The sequence below is a fragment of the Guyanagaster necrorhizus genome, assembly GCF_019112545.1.
Source record: "Guyanagaster necrorhizus MCA 3950 unplaced genomic scaffold BT62scaffold_4, whole genome shotgun sequence".
NCBI classification, from domain to species: domain Eukaryota; kingdom Fungi; phylum Basidiomycota; class Agaricomycetes; order Agaricales; family Physalacriaceae; genus Guyanagaster; species Guyanagaster necrorhizus.
In genome coordinates, this window is record NW_025064883.1 from 97366 (window position 1) to 115755 (window position 18390).

At 49.0% G+C, this 18390-nt stretch overlaps 9 protein-coding genes across 9 annotated transcripts; 5 read left to right on the forward strand and 4 right to left on the reverse strand.

The window, feature by feature from the left end:
• The first annotated feature begins 1456 nt into the window (after window positions 1-1456).
• BT62DRAFT_927433 (uncharacterized protein) lies at window positions 1457-2994 on the forward strand. The gene is given in 7 exon segments (XM_043185243.1): window positions 1457-1615; window positions 1667-1753; window positions 1804-2009; window positions 2057-2238; window positions 2288-2570; window positions 2618-2850; window positions 2863-2994. The coding sequence occupies 6 exon segments, from the start codon at window positions 1486-1488 to the stop codon at window positions 2783-2785; spliced, it is 1056 nt and encodes a 351-aa protein (XP_043043615.1). The 5' UTR covers window positions 1457-1485; the 3' UTR covers window positions 2786-2850; window positions 2863-2994.
• Window positions 2995-3904: 910 nt separating this feature from the next.
• Window positions 3905-4962, forward strand: BT62DRAFT_885135 (uncharacterized protein; the record flags this gene model as incomplete). Its single annotated transcript, XM_043182814.1, has 4 exons — window positions 3905-4320; window positions 4375-4562; window positions 4613-4758; window positions 4810-4962. 4 exons carry the CDS (start codon window positions 3905-3907, stop codon window positions 4960-4962), a joined length of 903 nt encoding a protein of 300 aa, XP_043043616.1.
• A 340-nt stretch (window positions 4963-5302) lies between these two features.
• On the reverse strand, window positions 5303-7907 carry BT62DRAFT_991177 (uncharacterized protein). The gene is made up of 4 exons (XM_043190270.1): window positions 7576-7907; window positions 7392-7521; window positions 6420-7341; window positions 5303-6365 (listed from the first exon to the last, which is right to left on the reverse strand). Exons 1-4 carry the CDS (start codon window positions 7851-7853, stop codon window positions 5548-5550), a joined length of 2148 nt encoding a protein of 715 aa, XP_043043617.1. The 5' UTR covers window positions 7854-7907; the 3' UTR covers window positions 5303-5547.
• Window positions 7908-7941: 34 nt separating this feature from the next.
• BT62DRAFT_491935 (uncharacterized protein) lies at window positions 7942-8728 on the forward strand. The gene is made up of 3 exons (XM_043181153.1): window positions 7942-8241; window positions 8291-8488; window positions 8579-8728. Exons 1-2 carry the CDS (start codon window positions 8007-8009, stop codon window positions 8473-8475), a joined length of 420 nt encoding a protein of 139 aa, XP_043043618.1. The 5' UTR covers window positions 7942-8006; the 3' UTR covers window positions 8476-8488; window positions 8579-8728.
• Window positions 8667-10808, forward strand: BT62DRAFT_491907 (uncharacterized protein). Its single transcript, XM_043181152.1, has 4 exons — window positions 8667-8849; window positions 8914-9021; window positions 9073-9270; window positions 9319-10808. The coding sequence occupies exons 1-4, from the start codon at window positions 8841-8843 to the stop codon at window positions 10693-10695; spliced, it is 1692 nt and encodes a 563-aa protein (XP_043043619.1). The 5' UTR covers window positions 8667-8840; the 3' UTR covers window positions 10696-10808.
• On the reverse strand, window positions 10808-11882 carry BT62DRAFT_491902 (uncharacterized protein). The gene is made up of 4 exons (XM_043181151.1): window positions 11701-11882; window positions 11445-11654; window positions 11235-11393; window positions 10808-11178 (listed from the first exon to the last, which is right to left on the reverse strand). The coding sequence occupies exons 1-4, from the start codon at window positions 11704-11706 to the stop codon at window positions 10921-10923; spliced, it is 633 nt and encodes a 210-aa protein (XP_043043620.1). The 5' UTR covers window positions 11707-11882; the 3' UTR covers window positions 10808-10920.
• Window positions 11883-12010: 128 nt separating this feature from the next.
• Window positions 12011-13975, reverse strand: BT62DRAFT_1072242 (uncharacterized protein; the record flags this gene model as incomplete). The annotated part of the gene is made up of 1 exon (XM_043178837.1): window positions 12011-13975. The coding sequence occupies one exon, from the start codon at window positions 13973-13975 to the stop codon at window positions 12011-12013; it is 1965 nt and encodes a 654-aa protein (XP_043043621.1).
• Window positions 13976-14289: 314 nt separating this feature from the next.
• On the forward strand, window positions 14290-15866 carry BT62DRAFT_942786 (uncharacterized protein; the record flags this gene model as incomplete). The annotated part of the gene is made up of 10 exons (XM_043187846.1): window positions 14290-14310; window positions 14363-14475; window positions 14524-14569; window positions 14626-14717; window positions 14769-14846; window positions 14903-15167; window positions 15217-15386; window positions 15443-15478; window positions 15533-15787; window positions 15841-15866. Coding segments are annotated over exons 1-10 (1095 nt in total), but the record flags the coding sequence as incomplete, so codon positions are not given.
• BT62DRAFT_1043512 (NUC189-domain-containing protein) lies at window positions 15841-18388 on the reverse strand (the record flags this gene model as incomplete). Its single annotated transcript, XM_043178456.1, has 4 exons — window positions 15841-16393; window positions 16450-16996; window positions 17043-17146; window positions 17201-18388. The coding sequence occupies 4 exons, from the start codon at window positions 18386-18388 to the stop codon at window positions 15950-15952; spliced, it is 2283 nt and encodes a 760-aa protein (XP_043043623.1). The 3' UTR covers window positions 15841-15949.
• Window positions 18389-18390: the final 2 nt, after the last annotated feature.

Genomic DNA, 18390 nt, shown 5'->3' on the forward strand with positions numbered 1-18390 from the left:
TGTTTTGGATCGACAAAGATGGGACATAAGGCGAACGCGCTGGACATGCTGACGAGAATGCGGCACTGGATGAGCTAGATGCTGAAGAAGGTTCGTTATTAGATGATTTCAGTATGACAGGCGTGCTGGAACTGTTTGCGTTAAGGCGTTGGGCAGTAACAGTGTTTCATTTTTGGACCTACCTGTTCATCTCTGGTATGTTAGCTTTGGCCCATTTTTCGAAAACGGTCGCTAAGGGAATAACGATCTTCTCCAGCCGCGCTAGTCACGTTTCGAAATTGTTTGTTATCCTAGGAAACACTTGTACTTGCTCGGAATAAATGGAAAATACTCATACTGGCGACTTCCAGAAGCATGATCCGTTATTTCTTTGACTGTCCGCGAACGTAGTTATGAGACCAAAAGCTCTTACTGCAACAGAAGACGTACAGGTACAATTCTTCTTGTTCGTTGTACAAAAGGCACATGGATCCTAGGAACAAGTTGGTGTAAATTATGAAAGCATGCATAGACACCTGCCTGGCCATCACATTTGATCTGTTCAAAGAGTCAACAAATATTCCCCCACAACATCGTATCGACGTACCTTGCACTTTCTGCATATTTCACAGCACGCCATACTCTTGTTCTCGGCCTAGGGGGCAATAGCTGAGGTAAAGCCACCTGGAGCGGACAATGCCTCTGAAGGTTGGATTTCCCTAATCGTCGCTATTCTGTTGGGAGAGGAGTGACTAGCGAAAGTCGCTGTTTTCAGAAGGTGAATCCGGGTACCATTTCAAATTTGGACTTGCGATAACGGAAAAGACAACAGCCAAGGGTGCTCGCCAAATTCAATTTTGTACATGGGGTCGAAATTTTATTCTCAAGCATCGAAGGGGTACCCACCCAACCACGTGATAGAAAATGATGCAATATATGACATCAATTTCATGACTAAGACTAAGCCATATGGCCCTTTCCGGCAGTTTCATTCAGGCGCCGCATACCTAATTCTTGGGCACTCGACTCCTACCCAAGGATAGATGGAACTTAATCAGAGTCAGTCCCTGTACTAGGAATAATGGGCCAATCCTTACCCATCTTGTCTCACATCCAGCCTACCACGAGAGTTAATATTTGCTATATAATTTAATATAGGGATTCTCATAAAATTTTTTTTAGGCCTTCCAAGGCGAACCAACCACCCTACCGGCTGTGCCGGGCCGACATTTCCGAGCACCTCTGATAACAGCCCAACAATAGGAGAATATCACGGCCGAACGTGAATCCATGCCAGGTCGCGTAGTGCATCATTTTTTTTGAGCTAGGTCATTGTGCTTGTGGTAGTAGTAGTAGTAATAGCTGCACTGCAAACGAGCAGAGGAAGGAGTAGCCTTGATTAGGGAATTAGGCTTCACATGACCGTGTGGAATGCTCATCTGCCTGGCAGTGTCTCGGCGTCTTTCTGTGCTTGCCGCGCTGGTCTATCAGGAACGCAGAAAGGCGATGCCAACGATTACTGCTCTTCCGGTCGCGTCAATACACCAGATTACCTCAAACCAAGTCGTTATATCCCTCGAGACAGCCGTGAAGGAACTTGTGGAGAACAGTCTCGATGCTGGAGCAGGAAGCATAGGTTAAATTGAGGTACTTGTACCATCGTACGATATTCATTTCTTATCCACAGAGGTCAAGTTCAAGAACTATGGAGTCAAGAGCGTGGAGGTCGTAGATAATGGGTCCGGAGTGGCAGAGGACGACTGGGAAAGCATTGGTGAGCATGGCATCGATTCATAAATACCAGAAACATCACCAATATTGCAGGTCTAAAACACCACACCTCAAAGTTGTCTTCCTTCGATGACCTTGCAACTGTATCATCATTTGGTTTTCGTGGAGAGGCCGTGTCATCCCTGTGTGCAATGTGCGAGCGTATAACCGTAGCGACGCGTGCCGACGGTCCCATAGGCGTCGTCCTTGATCTTGACAAGACTGGGAAAATAAAGACAAAGAAAAGGGCTGCGAGGCCGGTTCGTCTACTTTCCTATAAGCGGTTTTCTTCATTCATTATTTCTAGCGCGGAACGACACTAACACTTCTCAATCTCTTTGCCCCACTGCCAGTTCGGAGAAAGGAGTTTGAGCGAAACGCCAAGCGAGAATATGGTAAAACATTATCCCTTCTTCAAGCATACGCGTTAGTTCCGTGCACAAGGAAGAATGGCGTCAGACTTCTTGTCAGTAACCAGATCGATAAAGGGTAGGCGTTCATGTTATGCATTGCTGTACCGTTTTGACGTGACTCTTAGACAAAAATCCACTCCCATTCAAACTCAAGGCTTACCGTCATTGCGAGCGTCTGTGATTGCCCTCTGGGGCAGCAAGTCCCTTGATGGTGTACAAGACTTAGACCTGTCTTTTTCGATCCCCCGTGTTCAGGTTCGCAGACGGGGAAAGGCAAAGGAAGTTGATTCAACGACGAGTGCTATTGAAGTTTGCATTCGTGGTCTAATCTCATCCCCTGGGTGTGGCAGGAGTAGCACCGATAGGCAATTCCTCTACGTTAACGGACGTCCCTGCGGATTAGCCAAAGTAAGTCTGCATTTTTTCCAGCGCCCTCCTCTCATGTTTCCTTTCAGATACAGAAGACGATCAACGAAGTATATCGCGCATTTACACCCAATCACAACACCGCTTCCCAGGCTCCTTTTGTTGTGGCCGATTTCGAGATACCCACTAGTACAATTAGCGTTCTATTCCTTCGATGTGATTTCGCTCACCTTCAGCCAAAGATACCTATGATGTGAATGTGACCCCCGATAAGAGATCACTCTTCTTGCATAATGAAGTTGCCGTATTGGAGGGACTGAAGGTGCTTCTCCTCTTTTCTTTGTCCATTCTGTCCAACATTCCGGTAGTTAAGACTACAAACATTTTTCATGTCTAGAAGCTCCACGTACGAAGTCGAGAGCTCTGAACAAGGTAATCCCGAACCATCAACACAGACAAGCAGCTCGCAACGGCATGAGTCTATTGCGCGGCCGCAGGGTCCACTGAGCATCAGAAAACGAGAGAGGACAATATCACTGTACAACGCCGAAAACGAAGGACGCAGGACAAGGTCACGAACGGTAATTTCCGATCTGGATTTCTCATCCTCAGATCTCGCCATCAGCCAAACAACATCTTTGGTTGCTAGTTCGATTTCTCATCCTACTTCTCATCCTACTTCGTTCTCAGCTACGAATGAGATAAATGTCGATAGCGAGGCAGAATGCCAGAATATGCTCCCGTTGACCGGCATGGAAAGTGTCACACCTGGATGTTCCTCTTCTGTCTCCAAGCCCTCTGCATCGACCGAAACTGCACCTCTGCAAAGGATCAGTTTGGATATCGAACCATCCTCAACGCCTCCCTCGTTGAAAGGTGCCCCACCCCTGGCAGTCCCGTCGGCCACAAATCTAAAAGGCCGCGACAAAGGGGTGGTCATGAACACGTTTACATCATGGGCTCCAGCGGCTGGTAAAAATCTAAAGAACAGTGACGATCAAGCTGGATTGGGAAAGAGCATTCCCTCCACATCACAGGCCACTGATCAAAATAAGCTCGAAACAAAGGCGGTCGAAGTCAAGAAGGAGGGAGACAAGAATAACAAAAGGCCTACGCTGACCTTCCGAAGTATGCTTGTCGGATTTGCTCGAAGCGGAAGCATGGTTAACCGAGCCGTGGAAGGGTATGAAGAGGACGCGATAGACGACTCTGAGGACAACGCCAAACCCATGGATGCGGATCAAGAAGGTGAAGAAGGTGAAGTTGCACCAAATGCACAATTAGAAGCTTCTGGCGACACGACAAATAGTACAACGTCTATAAATGACTCCCAAGTCATTGATCTCGTCTCTGACGATGATGAAGATATAACTCCGATGGAATTGATAACCCCTTCACCTTCACAGGACTCCTGGCCCATCTCTCGCCCGGAAGTTGTTCGAACATCACAGGACGGAGAAGGTGATATAGGCCTTCGATTTGATCTTTCTGGTGTAGTTGGGCGGTGGAAAGCGACGTCAGACTGTTCCCATGATTCGTCGTCTTCCTCAACGAAGAAAAATGAATTCGACGACAGCGACGAAGCCGCTCTATCCCGCGTCATCTCCAAGCCTGACTTTTCCGAAATGGGTATAGTGGGGCAGTTTAATCTCGGATTCATTGTGACCCGGAGACGGAAGAGTGAAGATGGTATGGATGATCTTTTCATCGTGGATCAGCATGCTGCAGATGAAAAATACAACTTCGAAATGCTTCAAGAAACGACGATAATTAGGTCTCAGAAATTGTTTAGGTGGCTTTCTCCTCCATTATTATCATGCTACTGCTTATAAGTGTGGTGACGTAGGCCTCAACCGCTAGAGCTCACAGCGGCTGATGAACTTCTCGCGTTAGAACACCTGAACATACTAAAACAAAACGGGTTCGAGGTTGAGGGAGACGACCGGTATGAAGACGTGGAAGACGTAGGGGCTGGCTTGAAACTTCGTCTGACTGCACAACCTGTGAGCAAGAGCACAATCTTCAATATGAAAGGTGGGTCACTTCCTTCGCTCCGGCTCGTGCCTAACACAAGTTCTTCATAGACCTCGAAGAACTTATTCATCTCATGCACGATCGTCCTTCAGGAACGATGGTCCGCTGTTCCAAGGCACGAGCAATGTTTGCTATGCGAGCGTGTCGTAAGAGTGTTATGGTCGGGATGCCTCTCACGAAAGGCCAGATGACGACTGTGCGTGCTGATTTGGCGTTTCTTTGTTTCGGTCTGACCATCACTTTTCAGATCGTACACCATATGGGCACGATGGATCAACCATGGAATTGTCCTCACGGACGACCTACGATGCGACATCTATGTGACTTGGCACCAAAAGTCGATGAGTGGGTAGCACGAGACTTGGGGAGGAAGATCAATTGGTCAACTCTCGTACCATAGTGTTCTGCTCCTTTGCTTCATATTCTTGTATACATATACCAGTAGAGTCAGTTCCGGATTAATTTTTATCAATCGTGGAAGACTTTGGACCGCGTCTGACACGTGATATCATCCATCGGGATTTTTTTCACTCGCTCCTTTTTCGCAACGCACTCCCGTCTATCCTAGGTCCGCCGTTATCTATACCCATCTTGACGGTCGGCGCTTGGGTTGGACTACACTTTCCTTTTCTTGAGGAACTTAATTCCAGGGAAACGAAGAGGTGGTTTTGTGTGCGAGAGGGACCTGACGTTGAGGTGTCCGGATTCACCTTTTCTTGGTGAACGCGGAACTAGGTGGCGTTGAACATCTTCCATTGCTATTAGTATCAGTTTCAATCCATAACTTGTAGGGTAGAATGTAATGTCTATGAACGGCGAGTATATTTCGTATTCTGTATAATGCAGGTACAGTATGTTACTTCGGTTCTATTCATCGAATGAGTGCTGTCGAAAACGGAAATTATCTTCAAGTGAAAATATAAATATATGAGGGCGAAAGCGAAAGTTATTAAGACCATGTCATTCAAGGAAGTCTCAAGCTCCGTTATCCAGTAGCTGTGCTCGCCTGATATGTCCCTCCATTCTGCGCGGTTCTCATATGCAGCGGCAACATCGGCGGTTGTTGCGCATACCCAGCAGCCCACTGTGCCTGTTTTGCTCCAACAACAGTATTGGCCACCGCGGGCGTCCGTGGCGGTGGTGTGGCAGCCGCAGTACCTGTATGAGTCGCGGCAAAAAATGACCCATAAGTACTAGGCATTGATGCTGCACTTGTGACCGGTTGCGGTGTGCCTCTTCCAGAAGTGGTTCCTCCTGCATTCGGTTGAAAGCTTGAGAACCAGCCTGTATAGGCATATGGCTGGTGACCAGTAGCTTGTATGGCAGCATAAGCCTGTGCGCTGTAATATGCGTTCTGACCTCCCTGTGCTGGCTGCTGGTATTGTGAGGAGGGATAATATGGCGTTGCGGAACCCGGTCGGTACGTAGTGGTATAAGCGGCCGTAGCAGGTGCACGATACTGACCTTGTTGGGGTGTAGCATATTGATAGTTGAAACCAGAAAAGGACGTGGATGATGTAACAGTATTTGCTGGTGCTGTTGCTGTTACTGGTACTGCCGGCGTTGTTGTTTTAGGCACTGAAACAGTAGTCCCTGCTCGGTATTTGATTGTCGAATCGTCACGAAGAGCAACAGCTTGGGCCGCGGGAAGAGTTCCATTCCAACCGGCAGGGTCCGCCAAGGGCAAGGTACGCTGAAGTGCATGAAGAAGTTTTGCGGTGGGCATAATTGTAGAAGGTTCGCAGCCAGAAGTGCGCGGTCGTAGTGATGCTAAAACAGTTAAAGAATCCAGGATACTTTGTGCTAAACGAAATGTTGAATAAAATGAAGTCAAAAAGATCAGAACCTGATGCCGACCTGTTTCCCATTCTTCCGATCCTTCTTCGGCAACACTCGTACCACCATCTTCTTTCTGAAGTCGCGAGAGTTGGAGTTCTTCGAGCCGTTTCAAAGCCTTCCGGTTTCGCTCTAGAAGCTCCTCCACCGAACTCTGCATTTCCAAACTGTTCAGGGCAGCTTTGATGTTCTCCACTTCTTCCAGAGGGAGAATGTCCTTGAGTTCACTCTCCACATCAATTGTGACCGATCCACTCTCCTTGATCTCTTCCACCTCGTCCATGGCGTGATCCTCTTGATGCATCCTCTTAGCGGCCAGAAGCAGCATATTTCGTCTCTCTTCAGCGGCCTTCCTCCTCATTTCTTGGCCATAATAAACCTGACCAAGCTGATGTCTGCCAATCTCGGCATATTCGAGCTCAAACGTAGGTGCGAAACTTCCCCAGACACCGTAATCAAGAAAGTTGCCTTTGGTAGCACGTCTCTGCATAGGCATCTTTTGTTTTTGTGATGGTATCACCTTTTTGTGATATGAACCAAGACTTGGTGTTGTACGGGTAAGGGGGTATTGGTAAGGGAATATGGACACCAATTCTGCATACCCAGTAGGTAGATCTTTCAGCTCGCGAGTATCCCCAGAGGATGGGGTTGGTAGAGTCGAATTCAGAGAAGACCAATAGTCACCTTGAGGAAGATGCTGTACGAGTGCATACTTGCGCGGTGGTTGGAGAACAGAGGACAACGTTGCTGGTAGCTCGTCCTGCAGCGATTCAGCGACCGCTGGGAAAATGGACTCGGACTCTAGCGGAAACTGCACGGATCGAGTAGAAGCTTCGTCAAGGAGGGAGAGGGCAAGATTGCAGAACTGAATCTGCCGCCATGCAGGGGAAGAGAGGCGAGCTCGAGACTGTGAAGATATAGGAAATAGGTTATTTACAGCCGACTATAAAGTATATGAGCGAAAATCAAAATTCAAGGAAACTTGCAACAGACTCGGAGAAGAGACAGAGGATGATGTGGCGAATTCTGTAACAAGAATCTGAGCGAATATGAAGGATTTGAAGACGATGAAGGATCGTTTGGAAGGGGAAAGAGGCGGTCAAGCAAGCCCTGAGTATCGGTCCTGCATATCGACGACCGTGAGCTTCAATGTATTATGTGCTGAAAGAAAACGCACATTTCCAAGACATCAAGAATCTTGGCAGCATCTTCCGAGCTAAGAGGCACCTCTCCAACATCCTTGAGAGACGGTGGCGATGGCAAAGGCGTCTGTTGTTTTTCAGAATGTTCGGTCCGAGAATGTTTGGCCGCTGGCTGGGCGTCGTTTTCTGGCGAATTTGAACGACGTTTTCGTTTCTTGAGAGCAGCAGTTGACGATGTGGCAGGCTGCTGGGTAGCAGTGGCGGCGTCATCGAGCCTGTCGGTGGTAGCAGAGGAACGAGTAGCGCGAGCCATGTACGCGCGCGTCGCGTCTTGATGTTTTTGGATTTCCTAGCTGGTCGTGCTAAGGAGAGCCGGTGTCTCAATCTCTCAAAACTCCGACGGTATTTATTCAAACCCCGACACTCTCCAACAACATCGAGCTTGCCGTCGTCGCCGTCGTCCACGATGGTCGCTGCGCTCCTCCGGGGACAGCTGAGGTCGTACCCTGCCAATGGCCATGGAACATTTCTCCCTCAAATTCGGAAACTTGTCTTCGAGTACTGTGACAAATGGCCTTCCTCTGCGAATACCCGCACATACATTCTCAAACACCTCGAATCTCTAGCGCGCGCCAACCCCCATGTAGAGGTCGTGGTCAGGCAGCGCAACTACAAGGAACCTATTGTTCGTGGATACTACGGTATGTTATCTTCCTTTTTCCGAGATTCCGTCCGTGATCATACTCGCAGTCAACAATCGCGACAAAGTCATCCCGCTAAACGGCTTCGAAGTCACCGGCATTGATAAAAAAGTAGAGCTTCTCCTCGATTCATCAGGCGCCAAGATCAGGGCGCTGAAGAAACCGGTGGAAAGCTCGACGGAAGCGACGAGGGGCATTTGGAGTGGACTGCATGCCGAACGTCCCAGACTGTAACGGTGCGGATTCTGTAGGCATTTACTTACCTCACGGTGCATCTACGGCTGAGAATATTCCTTGTCGTCGTCCTTTTTTTTCCCGCGGTGCATTACTCGTACAGATGATATAGACACCTTATACACCCTTTTGGCATCGTGTTCGACATGCGTCTGATCCATCTAATCGCCTCGCCCTTTACTCCATACGCAACGTTCTATTACCCTTGCACATGTGTAAATCGCAAGGCTTAGGTATGTCTACTTATATACCGCCCGACTCAGTCCCTCTCTTCAGCATTGCTGTCGCACTACCTCAATTCCTTCGTCCACTGTTTGTTTTACGCCGCTGTCTTCCTTCCGCTCGTGTCACCGAACATTGCGTTCATGTTCAAGGTGAGGCTACCCAGCTATGCGTTTAATTGGCAGTGGTGTCAGACTGAACCCGTATCTTTAATAGGACAACAACTCGCGGAGTTCCGTCAGCAGCGACGAAATTAGATGGCTTGTTGCTTGCTCTACATTTACCCAAGATGCTTCACCCAGTCCTACTTGCCCAATCCCTATCGTAAGATTCCGTCTTTGACCTCTTTCCGTTATTAAACGTGCATCCAATCAGCCATCCAAGCGGTCCCGTTCACCGCCACCGGCTCCCGTTGGCATCAACGATTCCCTCACTCTCCTGAGAGCAAGGGGTATGCCGCGTCGCAACTATCAGAGATCGACCAAGTGCAGCAGAGCCAAAGCGATCCCGAAGCTCAACGAAGATGCTTATCAAGCAGCAGATCCAGACTGTTCTAGTCTCGAATATGCGGTTGTAAGTTTGGAATCCATCAAATGCTCAATTTGACATACCTGTGGACAGGCGCCACCGAGACTCTCCACACCTCTTCCTGCTGCCTCTTCATCTTCTCCATTCCTCATTCCCGCATCTTCGCGGGCGAAGGTGCCAAGAAATGGACGGATGACTCACGCTCTTCTTCTCGCTAACAGGCCGTTTGAGGTTGACTTATTTCCTAATAATGTCATTTCAACGCCCCCACGAAGGCAGCCACCGAAACATCGAGAATGGATATACCGTAGCCCAAAGTCTTCAGCTGATTCTCCCAAATTTCAGTCGCGTGTTAACGTTAACCCTCGACCGCGTTCGCCTTCTACATCCGGACGTCCAGGGCCTTGTCTGGACCACAGGCTTTCTTCCGGCTGTCATTCAAATTATCGAGCTTTGAACAGGAACACCAGATTTTCGCCTCCCTCCCCGCCTTCCTCTTTTTGGTCTTCGCACGATCCACGTTCTCGTATATCTGAGGACGACGCGCTTGTGACCGGCAGCAACGGCTACCCCCAGTGGGACAATTCTGACTCACGTCCATCATCCCCGCTTTCATCCAAGTTGTCCTGTGGGTCTCATCACACTACCGCAACAGAGCCGTTGCAAAGCCGGTCAGCGTCCTCGTCGACGATATCCACGTCATCTTCCTCGCCCCCACCCACGCCCATAACTTCCTCATACTTATATTCCCCAATGATGCAGAACCCCTACCCTCCTAGATCCATCCTCACGACGAGTTCATCCTCCGCTTCCACCGATCAATACTCGTCATCAGTCATGGTCTCACGACCGCAGGGTCGAAAACGGAGCGGAAGTAGCAATAAGTCCGTCAAGTTTGTGGACATGCCTACTGTTCACTATGCTAGTATATGTCATGCAGAACTAAATTGGGATTGGGCGACACCGGATGAGAACAGTGATGCGGACGAGACGGAATCGGAGATCGAGGAGGGAGGAGCATACTCACCTATGCTGGGGAGGATTCTTGGGTTTGATCAGGACGAGGATGATGCTCAAGGCACAGAGTATGAGTCTGTAATAGAACACGGGTGCCCTGAAGGAAGGAAGGATGAGACAGGGTCTCTGAGACGGCTAGTCAGTCTGAAGCGCAGTTCATCCTCAGCGTCGTCACGGTCCATCAACCGTCCGTCGATTTCTGGCCCTTTTGTACTGGGATCGCCACCTTCGGTATCTACCATTCCTTCACCACCCACGGCGATAACCAGGGCTGCATCGATTTCTCACTTACGAAGCGCACCTTCGTATGAAAGCTTCCGAAGTGCCAGGAGTAGTGGCGGGAAGAGCGCTCTCAGCGTCAAGAGCCTGAGAAGCATATCGGGCAGCATAAAAAGTCGTGCGCGAGAGTTTCGCAATTGGTTCAAGGGCAGGAGAGTGGCCGTTGTTTCGTAGCCTGTACACAGTTTCCCATAGGTCGGTGGATTTTGGGGCTGCCTTTTTATTTTTATGATTGTTAGGAAGTATGAATGCACAGTTTATTACCAAGGAACGAGGCACTTATTGCACTTTCATCTTTTCTTGATGCAAGGACTTGGCGAGGACGCGTGTTATGTTGTATTACATATTAAAGAGAAAATGGGATAGATGCTTGTCTAACTGGTACAGAGAAATCCCAACTCAATCATCTTCGACATCGAGGTCGCCCTCGACCCCAACACCTTCTCCCCTGTCATCAAACTGTATATCAGTATCGACGTCACCTTCAGCATCCCAGAACGACGTGTCCTCCTCATTTACTCGCTCAAATTCCTCATGGACAGCAGATGGATATGAATTCATCTGCGTCGTCGTGTTCGGCGAAGATAACGAAGACCGAACATTAATGAGAATTTCTTCCATGGATTCTCCTAACCGATCTTCGAGCTCCTCTACGATCTTTGAAGAGCCGCATTCAATTCAGAAGCATCACATAGAGGCTCTTGAGAACATACCACGTAAAGTTCCACAGGTATCGTTGGCGCGAGATTCACCACCTGCAATTTCTCTGCCTTTGTCAAGGCATACTTTTCGAGGTCTTTTACCAGCTGTGTGATGCCTTGCTCCGTCTGGGACTTTGTGGGTTGATATTCTGCAGATAGGTATTGAATCGCCTGAAAATACGGTTAGAGAGATTGCAGGGAATAACGGTCCCCAAGGCACACCTCAACTTCGATTGTCCGCAGGTTATGAATGACTTCGACATTGCTTGGGTGTTTCTCCCCTGGTATGATGGAAGAAATAACACCAGCAGCTTCCTCCTCTTTTTTTATTCGCAAGGCAGTTTTCGTGCGGGCGAGATGGTCACTCTCGAGTTCCCGTAATAAGGATAGTACTTCAAAATTTGACAACAGGGCTGCCCGAGCGTTTACCACCTAACTTGAGTGCTGTGAGTAATCTCTTCAAATAACACTATCATACCTCCATGAAGAAACAAGAAAACGATAGTGAACGTAGTTAGCTGCAGTGGCCCGCCCGCTGCGTGACTTATGTGACTCGTGCAGAGATTATTAGTATACAAGGCCACGACTCAGACACATGTAATAGCAACCAATGATCATGGGTAGTAATGCAAATCCAACTGAATGGAAGCACTGCAAATGAAACCAAGCTTAATGGACAGAACGGATTCAATGTATTTAACGAAAGAATGTATACATGCTACATAAGTACCTAAAAGGAACAATCTGAGTGAATAAGTTAGAGATGTCATGAAATGGATCATGCAATGTTATCTCCCTGCGAGACTGGCGTTCTTATGGACTCGAACGGCGCTCTTCTCTAGTTGCAATGACGGAGAAGACACCATCTCCGATAGAGGCATGGGCAAGGGGTCGACATAGAACGGTACATCCGAACCATAATACTCCGGATCCTCATTCGAAGGCGCAGTGCGCCGGCTGGGATAGAGGTAATCGTTTTGGCCAATTGAAAGGTCCAAAGACGCCCGATTATATTCAAAAAGGTCGCCGCCTTCTAGACGGCCAAGCCTGACACGAGGCCGTCGATAGATAGTGGCATCGTCGTCGGCATAAATTGAAGTCTGAGTAACGGGAACAAGGTCAGACAGTCGCTGTGTAGAAGGCTCGATGACCGGTTGTGTTGTCAAACGACGCTCGTGAGTTCGAAGGCGTTGATGGATGCGATTACGTTCGATCTCCTCTTCTTCATCATAAGGAATCTCGTTGCCATCCGCATCAAGGTGCGCTTGAAAAAAATAAGTCAATGCATTGATCTCGAGAGTAAATAAAGTGAGTGGCTCACTCCAACGACGCCGATGAGTCGCAGGTTCTGGCAGGGGAGACGTCACCCTTGGACCGGTAATTGTACCATCCCTAGGTCTGCGAGTATGTATCCGGCTCTGTGCCGATTGATCCTGCTGAAGCCGATCTCTTGTGGGCATCAACCAGGCCATTGCATCATCCGACCAATCAGCCTGAACATTGTGTACATGTTCTTGCCCTTCTGAATTGATTCGTCGACTAATGTAGTATCCTCTTCTGTCCTGGTCCTCCATCACACTGCCGTCTCGATCCACCGCACTGCGAGACTGGAAGTTGGGGTCTGATGGTTGAGCATAACTTAAGGGCTCGTCAAATAGAAGGGGCGGATGTGAGAGTATGGAAGATGTTGGAGTTGGCAAATTCTGAATGGAGAAGTTTGATAACAACGATAATGTGTCTGACGAGGGAGACACTGGTGACTGCATGGATGTTGGTCGTGAATATCTAAACCTGCGAGAGCCGTAAGATGTCCTTGGAGTAGGATTAGGTGCCATTTGGCTTCCATTTCTCTGCGTGTTTGGTGTGTCTAAGCTCCGAGTGGGTCGATCACCATTTGTCCGACGGATATTTTCGAGTAGCAAGTCTACTCTGGCCGATACACCCGGATCAGAACGACGCTGGCGCACAATTGAACGTAAATGTTCAAAATCACGCTCGGCAGAAAGAGGTAATGCCAGGAGCTCGTCGGACGCTGACATTGCAACGGGCGAATCAACATAGTTGTTTGAACCTGCTGCTTCAAGAGCTGCAACACGGCGACCAGTGGTTGTGCTAGGATCGTCACTGAGTTCACGACGGCGTAGCAGGCCTGATTCCAGCAATGATCTTCGTGGCAAACGAGGGGGGCTGATAGGTGAATTCAGGATGAGCGGAGGAGGAGCTGGGGCTGGTGGGGGCGTCGTGCTTTCTGAAATGGAACCAAGCGGTGCAAGAGGAAGGCGACTGTAACGTGAAGGAACGTCTGAGATGTCATTTTCGCGAACGAAATCGAAATAGAGACTTGACCGCGCTGGGTCAGATTGTCGCTCAAGGTCCCGTCCCTCGATTGCAGGCAAGGCGCCTCGAAGCCGGTCAACTTCAAAGGGCTCATCAGAGGATTCGCCAGAATCATCGAACATGGAGCCTGTAAGCATAATGGCGTCGTGTCTAGGCCTCAGTTCAGAGTCACCTTCGACCCTGTTCTCCCAATCGCGTGTTGGAATGGCGTCCGACAGTTCCAGCAGGCTTCGTCTCACTTGACGGATTCGACGGTATGCTGCCTGGAGTGCAGTAGATGCGTGCTGAAGGTTCGTCTGCGTTTGATAATGATCTGGCGCCCGAGACGTAGTCAATGGAGGTTGCGCCACTTGCTCTGGCTCGACATTGGACTGAGTCGCCGACGACGCTGGTGAGGGGTATGTGTTTGTACTCATCTCTCTAGTGCCCAGGAAATTCTCAGCAGAAGAAAACAAAGAGAAAAGGGATGACGGAAGGATTGGACGCACTGGACTTGTACTGTCCAAAAACGCTCGCAATTCGCTGGGCGGCCTTTCAACAGTGGAATATTACTGCAGCAGAATTATCTGCTGAGAATGTCTAGGTGTATCCTGTGCAGAGGAACGACAATGAGCGGAGAGTCAAAGAAAAAGGGAAACCTGGGAAGCAATCAAAACCGTAACTAGCTGGCGGAGATGCTCAAGTCCGAGGTCCGCTTCATTGGACCCGAAGTGGCTGTACAGGAAGCAATAACTTATGCCAGAACTTCCAGGTGTGTAGCCCACATTTTCTTCCATACCTGCAATATCAATTGGCAAACTTAGAAGTAGAAAGAGCATCCAACCTCATCAGGACCGTTGGTCTAGGCAAGAAAATTATTCGAGTCGAGTCATTTGAAGATGCCATCGTATACTCCGGCACTACTCACACTGAATTTGTGAGCTCTATGTGTGCCTCATGCAACTGATGTTTGAAATGTTACCAGGCTCGTGAATTGACTGGAAGGACGATAGATAATGTCGGACGTTACGGTGCCCCTCCTCTCCCCTAGACCGCAATATGCGATACTTAGTAGTAAATTTACTAGGCAAAGTATTCTATCTCGAATTGAGTAGTGGCGGTCGAATGCCCGTCATGCACTTTGGCATGACAGGAATGCTGCAGGCCAGTCGAAGTTTTGTGCACTTTTTTTAAAAAAAAAGTAGTCGCTGATTTTGGCACCGTCGTTAGGTCAAAGGACAAATGGCAACGTACTATAGAGAGACACCAAGGAAGGCAGACACAGACTGGCCTCCACGTTTCGCCAAAGTGCGCAAAGCTCCGGCATATTCCCGGTCACAATTCCATTCTCATCACTCACATAGTTCATACTGCACCTAGAACCTATGTCTGACACTGGTCCGACGGACATCATAGAGCTAGCTTTCCTAGATGCTCGCAGGCTAGGCCGAATACGTTTATGTACCTCGCCAACGAAAGAACCGCCAATCTCTGAGCTGGGATTCGATCCAATTCTGTCAATGCCGTCCTTGGAAGAGTTCCTCAAGCTGGTTGTAAAACGGTCTTGCCCAATCAAAGCGCTGCTTCTGGACCAATCTTTCAGTGCTGGCGTTGGCAACTGGGTAGCTGGTATGCACCTACAACTGTGCGCTCATACACGAATGACGTAGCTTTGTAGATGAAATATTATATCATGCTCACGTTCACCCAGAGCAGAGGTGCAACACGTTGACGGAGGAGCAAGTGGCGGCCCTGCGCGACAAGATGGTCTATGTTTGTGAAACGGCAGTCGAAGCGAACGCAGATGACACAAAATTTCCTGACAATTGGCTTTTTAAACACCGTTGGGTGGGTGGACATCCCATGCATCACGAGACGACACTAACAGTTAGTCTGTATCACAGGGTAAAGGAAGAAATACTGCACATAATTTGGCATTGGTACACCTACAACTCGTGTGTTACCTGTGAAATCATGCTCACGAGCTTCGGTAGCCGTCTGGTAAACCTGCCACAATCAAATGGATATCGGTAGGTGGACGCACTTCCGCATTCGTAATTGAACTCCAAACTACTCCTACCGGGCCTGCGACAGGTAAGAAGAGGACCCAAAGGGGGGGAAAGGTACGTGCATACCACCAAGTCAGCACGTTCCCTTTTTCATCTCTCCAGAGAACGAAGGTAGGGGAAGACAGCGACTTGCCTCCTTTAACGGAATCAGACTCTGAAGAGCGTCCCATCAAACGCCTGGTATGCTACGTTTGCTGTAACAGGGAAAGATGTTTCTAACATCACATCCTTAGACCCGATCTCATCGCCAGAAAACCGGTGTCTCTCCACCACAAAAAGGGAATCTTTCGAGAGCATCGAAGAAGCATGAGATATAGCAAAAGTAGATAGATACACTCAAAACTATTCACTGTCGGACTCCTCGTCGCTGTATTCCTCTGCCTCATCGTCGATGAATCCATTAGCTACTGGGGCATCATCATCATCATCCTCATTCTCATCGTCTTCACTGTCTTCAGCTTCCTCCTCTTCGCTCGGTTCATCACTGCTCCCCCCCAACTCCACATCTTCGATACTACCGGCGTCGTCACCACTGTCAACTTCGACTTCTACATCCATCTCCTCTTCTTCGTCTTCGCTTTCACCCTCAACATATCTTTTAACGTTCTTGTCCTTAGCTAATTTCTTTTTAGGAACGAGTGGCGCAGGCGCTACAGATGAACGCATCTCGATCTGAGATAAGACCATGTCCAGTCGCCCACTTAGGGACAACAAGCTCTCCTGCAGTGCTATCCGAGCAGTGAGTGTCGCATGAAGACCAGAAAGCCGTGCCACGAGATCAGGCATCTGAAGCAGTATGTCAGGCTGGCCACGATACATGCGATTCAATTGAGATAACCTACGGTCATCAAGTGTCCGCTATGCACGGCCAGCACCGTTTTCACCCACGCAATCAGAGTTGTACCACGTTGGGAGCCCGCCCCACCGCCACCGCCCTTCATGTTGCTCGCCCTTGCACCTCTCCCTAACCGTTCCATGCAGACCGTCAATAACGGAACAGCCAACTGAGGCGGTAGAGCCTTCACTGTATTTCGTATCAATACAAGATCGGAATGTGCCAGACATGTCTCCATAAGCTTTGAATCTGACGAGTGTAAGGCTTGGAGTAACGTCCGCGTTAAGGAAGAAGCTGGGACGACAGATATATCATTTTGTACCTTTTTCCCTGAGGGTTTGTGGCGCTTGGAAGATGAGGCTTCTTCATCGTCGCTACCCTCAGGTCGGACATTTGCACCGGAGAGTGCTGTTAATCGTTGACCTAGACTGAGCTCAGCAAGATCCACATCCAGTTCGCCTTCGGGATGCTCAAAAGCCAAGTCATCCAAGTCCGGATCATGCCCAAGCGAAACACCAGAGCCGACCGCCATCGAAGAGGACTCATTATATCGCCTGCGTGGTTCCATCTATGAGAAATGGGAATCAGGGAATACAGTACGATAGGCAACAGTTGCTAACCATAGCTGTTTCGGTGACAAGGCTGGCGGAGACGTCGCCAATTGAAACGTCTTTGATAAATGCACCGGATTCATCCAAATATGACTGCATGTAAAGAGTAAATCGTCAAGCATGGATAGGAGACACATGGAGACTTACGACAAGGTCAAATACTGGTCGCACACCTCGCACAACTCTTGCTATGCGAATTTGAGCGGGATGTCCTTGAACAAAAGATGCTGCCAGGAGCTGGGCACCGGAAGAATTTTTTGCGGAGGGTACTGCGAGTGTGGAGCGCGGTAGTAGTGTTGACACTTTGTGGGAAGAGTTGGTAGGCGGAGACAATTCTGCCGGGATGGGGAACACAGATATTCTCCCCGACGCGGCAAGAATCAAAAGGACTTGACTGGGAGAAGCAGAAGAGTGAAGAAGAGAAATGGCTCTTGCTTCAGAGTCGAGTTGTATTGAAGCAGTGAGTTTCCCCTCTGATGCTTTCCCTTTGGGAACGGCCCAAACCGATACTACTCTGTCCGCTTCTGCCATAGAAATGAAACGGTCAGAGCGTGACTGAGAGGCATCCCATTGTACGGCTGTAATGGCTGATGCATGCCCTGAAAAGGATGCTAGTTGATTGTGTTCTTGCAGGTCGGCGGAATCAAAAGATAACAGTCGAAGGGAATGGTTTGCAACGAGGATATGGCGTTCGTCTTCCGCACTAGATGGTCGAAGAGCCATGAATGAGAAGGGCACTCGGTCGTCGGATTTCCATGAACCAAGCACACCGTTGTTCTGCATATCCCACTTCCGTATAAAGCTGTCGACACTGGATGTCCATATGTTAGAGACATTGTCCGCATTTTTTACGACAATTGCTGATAATATGGCAGCTGTACTTTGAGGATCGGAGAGGGTTCGTATCACCCGGCCATGAGTGGGAGAGAAGAGAGCCAAGGTGCCATTAGAGAGACCCAGGAGGACGACTTCCACCATCTTTATCTGTGCCGTGTCGACACCCTTCTTCCGTTTCTTTTTGCTAGGTGGTTGCTCTACGTTTGGCTTGTCCGTGTCGGATAATTGCAACTGTGCCCATACCAGCGAAGTTGCCCTGCTTGCCTCAAAAATATGCTCTGCTACGGATTGGCTTGTAGAAGTGTCATAAACGCGTAAACGATGCTTGTCAACAGCGAGGGAGAGGTATGCGAAAAGATTTCCGTTGGAAGAGAAAGCAGGAAGAACGGTGGTGGTGGTGGCATCCTGCACTGCAGGTTGAGAAATGGCAGAGGTGGCCGCTGGACGACCGCGAGGCGGTTTCGACTTGGTCTTTTTCGATTTTTCCGGAGACGCCATGC